The sequence below is a fragment of the Chenopodium quinoa genome, unplaced genomic scaffold, assembly GCF_001683475.1.
Source record: "Chenopodium quinoa cultivar QQ74 unplaced genomic scaffold, ASM168347v1, whole genome shotgun sequence".
Taxonomy (NCBI): domain Eukaryota; kingdom Viridiplantae; phylum Streptophyta; class Magnoliopsida; order Caryophyllales; family Amaranthaceae; genus Chenopodium; species Chenopodium quinoa.
In genome coordinates, this window is record NW_018742556.1 from 2,045,919 (window position 1) to 2,058,113 (window position 12,195).

Below are 12,195 nucleotides of genomic sequence, written 5' to 3' on the forward strand. Positions count from 1 at the left end.
GCAGAAGCACTAGCCATTGCTCTATACTCAGACTCAGAAGAGGATTTAGAAACAGTTGGCTGCTTCTTAGATTTCTAACTAATAGGAGATTTGCCAAATTGCAAGACATACCCTGTGACAGAACGTCTAGAATCTGGACAGGCAGCCCAGTCAGCATCTGAAAATGTCTGAAGAGTGATACCAAGACCAGCACTCATGAGAATACCTTGACCAACTGTAGAAGAAACATAGTTCAAAGTGTGATACAAAGCAGAAAGATGAGAAGACCTTGGATGTTGCATAAACTGGCTCAGCACCTGAACTGAGTAGGAAAGATCAGGCCTAGTGTTGGTTAAAAAATTCAGCTTACCAACAAGACACCTATAATGAGAAGGGTCAGAGAGAAGAGTTCCTTCAGACTCCTGCAGTTTCAAACCTATAGGCAGAGGAGTAACAACATGTTTGAAAGAGGGTAAGCCACAATCAGATAAAAGCTCCTTAGTGAACTTTGTCTGAGTAAGAACAATCCCATCAGACTGATAGCCAACCTCAATACCAAGGAAGAAACTAAGCTGCCCTAGATCTTTGATGCTGAATTTGTCATGAAGATGCTGCTTGAGAGCAAGTAGAGTAGAAGTATCATTTTCAGTCAAGATAATGTCATCAACATAGATGGCAGCAATAGCAATGAGACCAGCAGAATGTTTTATGAACAAAGAAGCATCACCTTGACATTGCTTGAAACCCTGAGCCTTGAGTTCAGTAAACAGCTTGGCAAACCACTGCCTAGAAGCTTGTTTAAGACCATAAAGGGACTTGGTCAATCTACACACTTTCCCAGCACAGCCATCCATACCTTCAGGTACCCTCATATATACTTCCTCGTGTAAATCACCATGAAGAAAGGCATTATTAACATCCAATTGCAACAAATCCCAACCCTTAGCAGCTTCCAGAGCAATAACAACCCTTACAATTGTCATTTTTACCACAGGAGAGAAGGTTTCTTCATAGTCCACACCAAACCTTTGAGTGTAACCCTTTGCAACCAATCTGGCTTTAAGTCTTTCTATAGAACCATCAGCTCTCAGTTTAACCTTATAAACCCACTTACAACCAATGGGTTTCTTCCCTTTAGGAATATCTACAATTTCCCAAGTGTTGTTTACCATCAAAGCATCCGGCTCCTTGTCCATAGCAGAAATCCAGTTGGGATCAAGCTTAGCTTCAGAAGAACTCTTTGGTTCAGAAAAAGAGGTAGCAGTAGCAACTAGAGCCTTGTGGGACTTAGATAGATTCTGAAAACTGACTAGGTTACACCAATGTGTCGTAGAAACATTGGTGGAAGCAGCATGACAAACATAGTCTTTCATCCAAGAAGGTTCCTTTCTTTCCCTAGGAGGAACAGAATCTGGAACAGGACAAGTGTTTGGAATAGAAGAAGTGATATCTTGAATATGAGAGGATGATTGAGACTGTTCTGGTTGAGAAGAAGGAGAAGAAGTGTTTGGAGAAGAAGAAGTGTTTGGAGAAGAAGAAGTGTTTGGAGAAGAAGAAGAAGTGTTTGGAGAAAAAGAAGAAGTGTTTGGAGAAGAAGAAGAAGAAGTGTTTGAGAAAGGAAAAGAAGTGGTTGGTGAAGGAGAAGGATAGTCTTCAATGAAAGGATCAGAGAAGAAATGATCAGAGTTGTTCTTTGGAACAAAGAACTGGAAAGGCTGTCCAGTTTGAGAAGCAGAAACATGAAATGGGAAGTGTTGTTCATGGAACACCACATCCCAACTGATGGTTATAAATAGGTCAGAAATATGTAAGACTCTGTAACCCTTCTAAGTAGGGCTATAACCAATGAATACACAAGAATCAGCTCTAGGATCAAATTTGGTCCCATGAACTTTAGAAGTAGAGGTGTAGCAGAGACAACCAAAAGTTCTGATGTGTTCTAGTGAGGGAGGTTTCTTGTACAGGACTTCATAGGGAGAAATATTATGAAGAACAGGAAATGGCATCCTCTTTATAAGATGAGCTGCACAAAGAACACATCCCCCCCAATATCTCTCAGGCAAATTGGCTTGAAAATAGAGAGCCCTAGCTGTTTCTATGTCTATGTTTCCTCTCCACAACACCATTCTGTTGTGGTGTCCCACTACAACTAGTTTGGTGTAGAATTCCAAACTTCTGATAAACATCTAAAATCCTACCCTCACACAACTCTTTTGCATTGTCAGTTCTAATGCATTTGACAGTGCAATCAAACTGAGTTTTAGCAAAAACAACAAAATTATCCAAAATGTCAACAGCATCAGATTTGAATTTAATCAAATAAACCCATGTGAGTCTACTGTAATCATCTACTACAGTTAAAAACATTGTAAAACCATTGTGAGATTTGTATTTATAGGGTCCCCAAATATCTGCATGAATCATCTCAAAAGGTCTCACAGTTTTTATTTCACTAGATGGAAAAGGCAATCTACATTGTTTTGCCTTGGGGCAAATCTGACAAATATTATCAGGAATACCCTTGTGGCTTACAAAAGGAATGGCATGCTTTAATTGACTAAATGGCAAGTGCCCTAGTCTTAGATGCCAAAGTTTAACAGAATCATCTACAGGACATACAGAACTGTTATTGTTACTGACAGCAGAAGCAAGATGCTGTTCAGTATGAGAATCATCTGAAAGAGTATCTTCCACTGCATAATAGAGGCCTGACTTCAACTTACTAAGAACACTCTCCCTTTTCAAGTGAAGATCCTGTATCATGCATTTTGCAGAAGTAAAGAACACATTACAATTCATATCTTCAGACAACTTGTGTACTGACACCAAATTAAACTGAAACTCAGGGACATAAAGAACATCATTCAGAATAATGTTTGAACTCAGTTTAACTGTCCCTATATGTGTAATCTATATCTGACTTCCATCAGGAATAGTGATAGTGTTTTCAGCACTATTGAGCAGTTTATATGAATCAAACAGTTTAAGATCATGACATATGTGGTCAGTGGCTCCACTATCTATAATCCATCCAAGATTGGAATGAGAGAAAAGACAGATTTTACCTGCAAAGTAAGCACTGCTATTTCTGTCATCAGTTTGAGAAAGAGCTTGAGGATCAGTCATTGTTGTATCAGACATCTGCTCTCCAATCAGGCTCAAGATCTTTGAGTACTGGTTTCTTGTGAAAGTTGCTGTGATAGAATCATCTCCAGCCTCTGACTCAGGATATTCATCACCCTGTGCCAAGTGAGCAAACTTTTTCTATCCTCCACTCTGATTCCCATTCTTGAATTCGGATGGAAAACCATATAGCTGAAAACACCTGTCTATGGTGTGACCATTCATCTTGCAGTGAGTGCAGAAAGGTCTTTTTCCACTAAAGAACTGTTGACCACCAGTACCTTGTCTGCCAAAGGATGATGAATTACCAGTTCCTCCCCTATTCTGATAAGAATAATGAGTTTGAGACTGAGAATTGTAACCTCCATTGTTGTGATAACCAAACTTGGTGTTGTTGTCATTGAAACGCCTTCTGTCAGCCCCAAAAGCCAAAAACATCATGTGATGAAGCAGAAATATCACTCAACTGCTTGTGTTTTTGTTCTTGCAGCAACATCCTGTAAGCTACAGTCATTTGAGGCAAAGGATGCATCATAAGTATGTTACTCCTGATCTGTTGATAACCTTCCTTGAGTTTCATAAGAAACCTTAATAACCTCTGATCCTGTTGGATCTTCAAAAACTTAGCAGTGAGATTACACCTACAACCATTACACTCACATATAGGTAAAGGACTTATGTCATCCAATTCATCCCAAAGAACCTTGAGTTTAGTAAAGTACTCAGCAATTTCATCAGAATCCTGTTTAACATCATTGATCTCTTCTTGTTAAGCGTAAAGTTGTGCAGATGACACATGACCATAACGCTCCTCAAGGTCTTTCCACATATCCCTAGCAGTCTTATAGAAGAAGACAGACTTCTTTGTGACTGGTCCTAGAACCCCCAAAATCCAGCCAATGACTAGATCATTGCAACGAACCCATGCTTTGAAGGTATCATCTCCAGAAGCAGGTTTAGGAAGTGTTCCATCAACAAAACTCATTTTGTTTTTAGTAGATAAACCTATAATCATTGACCTCTTCCATGAACTATAATTTTCTCCATCAAACACTTCATTGATAAACTTGTAATTGTTGTTATCGGAAGGATGAATATAATAGACAGTGCTAGGATCTTGAGTTAGCTCTAAAGTTCTAGAACCTTCGTTCACAGCCATTATCAATCAACTACGAGAAAAAATGTAGAACTGGAAAGACCTCAAAAAATCACCAGAAAACTTCAAGAATTCAGACAAAGAATCTCAATCGAAGAAACCACAAAGTACCAGAATATCAAACAATGAACAACAAGCAGAAGAATCACAGAGAGAAACAAAGAATCTCCTCACAATTAGGAGAAGAAAATCGCAACAATCGACAAATAATCGTTTCAGACAACAACAAAACCAGAAAATCGATCAACAACTCCAAAATAAAAAACAACTACACTGAGATCGAAATTACCAGAGAAAAATCCAAAAACAGATGAAATCGACGAAGAAAAATGCGGAAGTAGAAATACCAGAAAATCAACTCAGGAATCGAAGATCCTGCTCTGACACCATATAAGAATTCCAGATTAAACTTCAAAACTCCAGAAATCAGAGAACAATGAAGAGCAGAATAGAGGTAGAAGGACGGATTTCATTGATGAACTTTTAGAGAGAGAAAGTCTTCACATCATTGAATGAAGAGAGAGAAAAAACTGAAATGAATTAATTGAAGGAAATACAAATTGCATGGCATATTAATACCAGCTAACAAACTTAATTACAGAGGAGTTGATGAGCTGTCATAGTGTAACAAACTTCAACAAAACGTCTGATGTGGCAAAGTTGTTATAACAACTTATGCTGAGGTGTAATATACTTAACACATAGCAAGCTCGCGCTTACACCCATTTAATCTATGATTAATCAGCTTAATTAACTCTAATATAAGCACGAGGTAAACAATGTGAAATGTGTATAATATGAGTTGAATCACAATCAACCCAAATCAAGGAAGATTACGAAAATCAAGGATTATGCAGAATGTCAGAGAAAAACGCCAAGAATGCAAAAAATGGAGCAAAATGTTTGGACACTATTTAAAGGAATAAGGTCCAAAGAAGATGCAGATTATGTCTCAAATTTGGACACTTAAAAACCAGCAACCAACCCTGGCCTTTTGTAAGAATTGGTTGGTTCATTTTTCAGCTTTCCATTATAAATGCCTCTGTAATTTTATGTTTTAACCTCTTTCATTGTTTGGTGGTCCATCATTTTACTGATTTAAGGCATGCTTGTTTTCACTTGCAGACAAAATTAACACTGCATTGTTTTGTTATGTTGCATACATTATGTTATTTGTACATGTTAAACGCGGGTCTGTATCCGCAAACTAAGAGAGATAGTCCACTTTACAAGTCTAAGAAGGTTCCATCCCAAAATCATATGACAATAGGAGTAGCCCCTTAACTCTCTCTTATTTTATCAATGTATAACACTTACATGTGGTATTTGGTAGGATAAACTTCAACAGTACATATTGCAAGGTAAAGAATTTGGGGATAAAAAGGTAGGGAATATAGAAGTTGTTAGTGGATTAGGGGGTTATTATTTGTTTGAACTTGTAAAGTGGTTGGAGTGAAAACGTTATAAATCGGACATTATAAGTTTATAACCCTCTTATGAAGTTACGGAATAGTTAATTTAATAGAAGTATTTGCTAGCGAGTAGTGATAAAGTTTATTAACATGATAAACATAACCACGTTGATGTTTTTTTTATAAGATTAATGTGTATATAAGGATTGATCATTTGTTTGAACTTGTTAAGTTGTAAAATGGTTTGAAAGCTAATGGTTAAAAATAGTATTAGTTGTACCATGTGCAAGATATATTAATAATGTACAGTAGAAATCGAAAGAAATTAGTACATCATCAATCATAATTAAGAAGTGTTGGTGGACCTTAATTACCCTTATTCTAGAAATTCAATTAATTTAGATAATTAAACTGGAAAGTGGCCGCTGACATGAATTTCCAATCTATTTATATAATGGGGTATTGTCTTGTTTGTTTCTTGGTTAGAACTTAGAAGATACCAAGCATATGGAGAATCTTGGCTACTTTACCAGTTTGTGGATGAATAGAGTTTTTTTTTTTTTTTTTTTTTTTTTTTTTTTTTTTTTTTTTTTTTTTTTTTTTAAATCCAATTAAGACATCACAGCTCATTTTCTGGATCTTTCTTCTAATTATGTGGATCATCATTAGCTTCCACTAAGAGATTTAATTAGTAATATTACCTTCCATAAGCATTCACATATCACGTTAATCTCAACTTTAGTCGATGTCTCGATGATCAGCTTGACCTATGTTTGTAAGTTTAGATAAGTGTTTGTAAGTTTAAATAAGGAAATTCAAAGGAAATTAGTTAAGTATAAGAAATGGGTTATCAAGATTAGTTTACAATTCAATTAAATTCTAATAAGTTTAAATAAATACGACTCTTGAAAATAAATTACGTATATCAAAATTAAAACTCTAGTAATTTTGTCTCACTCTAGCGTTTTGTTGTTCTTATTCGTGTTTTGACTAATAGGTGAACATGTATACTAAGGGTTTGTTCTAATAGACTGAAATTAGCTGAACTGAATGGAGCTGAGCTGAGCTGAACTGAACTGAACTGAATATTTTATAAGAGAAGGAAATTAGGAGCTGAACTAAACTGAGCTGAGCTGAACTGAACTGAACTGAAAATAAACGTATGAGAACATGCCTTAAGTATATTCAATAATCAACCAAGTAAGTACTGAGTATGTGAATAATGCCAAAAGTCAAAATAAAATAGGAAGTGGAGGAAGTTTATTTTTCTTATAATGGGGTGCAGGGCCACAGGGCCAGTAAAATATAGTTTTGCAGTTGTGGACTTCTGGTCGGGAAAAGTATTGCAATAATACTGTCAGTGTGGCAGTGGGCCGAGCATCTAAAGATTGAGCTATTTGACCATGGTATATGGTATATGCTTTCTGGTAATAAATTTGTTATTTGGGTTGTTGGACTTCTATATGAACTTACGAAGTATTATGTTATTGACTTTTCCGATCATAATTAGTGTAATTACACTAATTGATGAGTGATTTTATAATGCATTTCTAAACATGTACAGCAGAATACCATAGCATGATGATGAGAAGAAATGAACTATGACGGTCTTTAGTTGATATATGATGAAGTACTTATTACGGAGTATTATTTTATTTTTTTTAGGATGCCCACCTGGTTCACCAAAGCTTAGCTCCGACTATATTTGAATCCGACTCGGGTAGCACATCTGGTTTATGGTGGGTGAGTCTCCCACACGAGTTTCTGTATACGGTGAGACTCAAACTCGAGACCTCCAAAGTATTTAGTTAGTTATCCAATAATATTGGCCATCAGATAATGTACTACGATCTAACTGAAAATTATATAGATTTCCAGATGATTGGCATTGGAATTGGAATGTTCCTAACTAGGTGCTCAAAATGCACATAGCAAAACATGTGCGTGCAAATTTTCACAGGACAATACAAAGATCTACCAAAACACAGCCAAAGTTTGTCCTGTATGCATTACACTAAAAGAATTCAAAGTCCAAATATTTACCGCCGCCTGGCTTCATGTCGGTATTGGCCATTCTTTTACTGACACTACCAACACCAGGTCCTACACCTGCACCTACACCTGGGGTGTCAACCGGCCCAAACTTACCTGGAAACTCCATCTCCATTGGTCTTGGTATCTCTGGAGGTGTGCTGCAGCGTATCAGGGCCCAGTTAACCCCTTCGAAGAATGGATGTTGCTTGATTTCGGTGGCACCTCTCTTTACTCCAAGTCTGTTTTGTGGCTCTTTCACAAGCAATCCTCTAATCAAATCTCGACTTGCATAGCTTGTTGCTGGAGAATCTGGAAACTTCAGTTGCTGCCCCACAACATTGAAAAGAGTGGCACGATTTCCTGAGCCCTTGAAGGGGGTTTTTCCATAGAGTAATTCATGCAAGAAAACCCCAAATGTCCACCAGTCAACAGCACTTCCGTGGCCTTCTCCCTTGATAATTTCTGGGGCTAAGTATTCATGGGTTCCAACAAAAGACATGGACCGGGCTTGGGTTGGCTCAGCAACGAGCTCAGGAAGAGTTCTGGATAGAAATCCAGGCTCATTTTTTTGTTGTTTGGTTTTTTTCTTGCTCTTCTTAGGAAAGATTCCAGGAAGGAAACACGCAGGTTGGATGCAAACTGCTGAAGGCTCAATACAAGCTGGCTGTACACAGAATGCATTTGGAGGGCCAGAATCAGCGGAACTTTTCACTAGGGTTGGGGAAACGGTGCAACGCAAGGAAAGGTCAAAATCAGAAAGCATGATATGCCCGTCATCACGAACCAAGACATTTTCTGGTTTCAAGTCTCTGTATATAACTCCAAGCATGTGCAGATACTCAAGAGCCAACAAAACTTCAGCAGCATAGAACCTATACAATTGGGAAGAAAAGGAACAGAGTAAGAAACCAGAAACTCCAAGAAACAAAAACAAGAACCCTTCTTCTCATGAAAACTTGATCATTTTCATGAGCAAGATAGAATTTGCAATTATAATGGAAAGCAATAATATACTGATCAAGTAATTCAAGTCCCTTCAACTGACTTCAGAATGCAGGGAAAGTAGAAAAGATGCATCGATGTGAGAGAAGAGAAGACCCATTCTAGCTCACAAGTAACATCCATAACAGTAATCTTCCAAAGAAGAAGGCATACTTCAAAGAGACTCTAATTACTTATCAGAACCCTCTTTATGCATTGTTTTCATGGATTCTGCGATTAGCTCATACAATCACTGGATCTTAAAACCATCCATTTCAACAACTGATATTGAATTTATGAAAAGTCTAAATCATACTGAAACTCCCCTAGATATTAAAGTCTTACAGCAGTGGTACCTCTTGGCGAATTTTTTGCAGAAAAAGATAAGAGGGGAATAGGGAGAAATGCCTTTTAAATATATACAAATACAAGGAATTGTACCAGCAGCATAGTGTTGTCACATGGAGCAAAAAAGATAGCACAATATCATTCTTGAAGTAGTAGAACCATATAATATTTACACAACAATTGTGTTTATGTTTTAAACCATACCTTGCTGCATACTCGGAAAAATGTTTGCCTGGCTGACGTTGTCTTAAGGTGTGAAGGTCACCTCCTGGACAATACTCCATGACCAAACAGGAAAACCTGTCAGTCTCAAAATGTGTATACAAAGTCGGTAAAAATGGATGATCAAGCAGTTGCAGAATCTCTCTTTCTGTTTGAGCTCTACTCAACTTCTTCCTAGCAGCAAGAGATGCTTTGTCCATTACCTTCATAGCAAAATAACAACGGGTGCCACTCAGCTCAGACAAATACACACTTCCAATGTCACCACAACCAAGCCTCTTGAGTAGTCTAAAGTGGCTCATACCCAAGATTCCATCCCGAGCTCTGATGGCCAAGATAGCCTTCCATCTAGGATCATTCCCTTTGTGTGGCTTATTAGCACTTCCAGTAAGGTTGCTCCAATTACTATCATCACTGAGGCCACTACTATCACTTGCTCGACTCATGCTAGTTTTGGCACTTTCAAGAGAATCTCCGCCTCGAATACTGCATTTTGTACTCTCACAATTCCTTTCAAAGCTTAGCATTCCATCACTGGTAATGCCATCACTCCTATAAGTGCTAGCACAACTGTTAGCAATGCTCATAGATCTAACTACACAACTATCAACACTACTTAGTGGACTTGGTGGCAATGAAGCATCCCAAACACATTCTTTTTCATCGTTATCTGGAGGAAGAGATGCTTCTGTATTTTGTGAAGCACGAGGGACCAAAAAAGGAGAAGATATTGTGTTCAAGTCATTTGGTTCTTCTGACAAGCTGTCAGTAGGAGAGAGAGCAGCTGGGATTGGTTTCTTTGGAGGAGCCTGGATTGAAAGATCATCAATAAAAGGACCCTTCACAGACATGCTCTTCACCAAGGATCCAGCATCTGGCTTCTTCTGACTGATTGGCACATACACTGGTCTCATCAAATCAGTATCAACAGGTTCTGGAGGATGACTAGCACCTGAAAAGGAGCTTGAGCCAACACCATCATCAACAGAATCAACACTGTGATTTGATGTGATAACATCTAACATCAGATCGTCCTGTTCTTGCAGGGATATTTTTCCCTTCCATGGTCTCGTAGGCACAGGAAAATCCAAGTCCTGAGCATCTCGTCCCTTGGATCGACTCAACTGTTCTCTAGCAGAAATAACTTTATTCCCTACTATCACACTAGCAGAAGACAAGTGAACTGGAAGCGACTTCAATTCCGGGATCCTCTCCATATTGGATGAGCAAATACCATCACAAACAGCTACAACCGCAAAGCCAGCTCTGCATACAGCAACAATTTTACCATGAAAACATCAAAACAAAATTTTATCATAAAAAAACCAGATTTAGACATAATCATCTATACTTAGCAAGTTGGAAACTAGCAATTTTACTTGTGATGCTAAAAGCCAGATAAAAATCCAAACAAAAACACGGGGAGAAAATTTTCTGATACTAAAGCTTAGATTCTTACTTAGATTTGTGATGTATAACCATGCACACAATACAAAAACCACAATATCCAACTCTAATAAGAACATTAAAACTTCCAATTTGACCCAAAAAGAAGAACACAGATTAAAGCAACATGGTAGGAGGCCATCAAATGCTTAACTTGAGTCACAAATCACAATCATGACATAATAATATACTATGAATATCACACTGCAGAAAGAACAATCTATGCAAAAAAAAGCAAAACCCATGATTCTTTAAAGAGAAAAAAGTGACAGATTCTCTGATTATACTACCATTAGGTCACAAATAAAATTACACACAAAACAAAAGGAATAAAATACCAAAATACTGACACAAATTTGAAAAACCAAAAAATCCCATCAAACAAATACACAAAATTAGCAGAAACTAATCAGTATTATCAAGCTTAATTAGAAATTAATGAAGTGGGCATACATTACCAACTAAACAAAAATAAAATAAAAACCCTGAAAAACCCATCAAACAAATACACATAATTAGTACAATCTAAACACGATTATCAAGTTTAATTACTGATTAATGGAATGGGAATACAGTTAAAAACCCAAAATGCTGACACAAAACTAAAATCAGAACCAAAAAAACCCAGAAAACTATATCAAACAAAAACTCAAAATTAGCAAATATTAAACAAAATTATGAAGCTTAATCAATGATTAGTGAAGTGGGCATACATCAAAACCCTTCAAATTGCTGCTATCTTCACAAAATGTGGATCTACAGAAACCCACTTGAATTCCTGAACAAATTTAGAGAAAATAAATTCAGAGAAAACCAACTTTGAAGAGTTGGAGAGATAATTGAAGTCATAAAAGAAAAGGAAAGAGAAAATTGGGAAAAATTAAAAAATGTGAATGAAATGTAAACAAAGAAAAAGGAAAAGCTGAAGTTGTTGTTGTGTTGGGTACTGCTGCTATAAACTCACACTCAAACAGTACTTACAAAACAAGCTCCTTTTGCTTTTTAAATTTGATTTTTTTTTTAATAATTTGAAAATTTATAAATAACAATAATTATAAAATGTTTACCTTCGAATTGTTTTTTCATAGGAGCTGCAAAAGGAGGGAGAGAAGGTGGTCATGTGTTCATTCTAACAGCACAAGAATGGAGGAGAGAGAAAGGTAAAAAAGGAAAGAGAAGTGGGATCAGTGATTGTGATTCCAGTATGAGAAAAGGAAGGAATTCCATCCATTGTGGGGTAAATGGACCCCATTAATGTTTCTTCTTTGTGCTACACTTCTTTTCATGTAGATAATTACTCCTCCCTCTCTTTCTCAATGTTATGGGAGAAGGGAATGGGATAGGGGTTGAGATAACTCAATTATACGATTAAGGGTTTGTTCTTATTGAATTAAGCTGAATTGAACTTAATTGTTTATAACAGAAGAAAATTAGGAACTAAGTTGAAATTAAGCTGAAGAGAACAGACTCTAACTTGTTCTCCATCGATCACCA

The 12,195-nt window shown here is 37.0% G+C and overlaps 1 protein-coding gene across 1 annotated transcript; it reads right to left on the bottom strand.

Annotated features, from left to right (window-relative positions):
- Nucleotides 1–7,522: 7,522 nt before the first annotated feature.
- Nucleotides 7,523–11,946, bottom strand: LOC110720506 (serine/threonine-protein kinase D6PKL1-like). The gene is made up of 4 exons (XM_021899545.1): nucleotides 11,769–11,946; nucleotides 11,415–11,479; nucleotides 9,238–10,521; nucleotides 7,523–8,576 (listed from the first exon to the last, which is right to left on the bottom strand). The coding sequence occupies exons 3-4, from the start codon at nucleotides 10,470–10,472 to the stop codon at nucleotides 7,685–7,687; spliced, it is 2,127 nt and encodes a 708-aa protein (XP_021755237.1). The 5' UTR covers nucleotides 10,473–10,521; nucleotides 11,415–11,479; nucleotides 11,769–11,946; the 3' UTR covers nucleotides 7,523–7,684.
- Between the last annotated feature and the right edge of the window lie 249 nt (nucleotides 11,947–12,195).

Excerpts from the sequence above, each read along its gene's own strand:
- LOC110720506 (XM_021899545.1), bottom strand. The coding sequence starts at position 10,472 with ATGGAGAGGATCCCGGAATTGAAGTCGCTTCCAGTTCACTTGTCTTCT. Across the intron at positions 8,577-9,237 it reads TTTTCCGAGTATGCAGCAAG|GTTCTATGCTGCTGAAGTTT; the intron begins GTATGGTTTAAA and ends CCAATTGTATAG.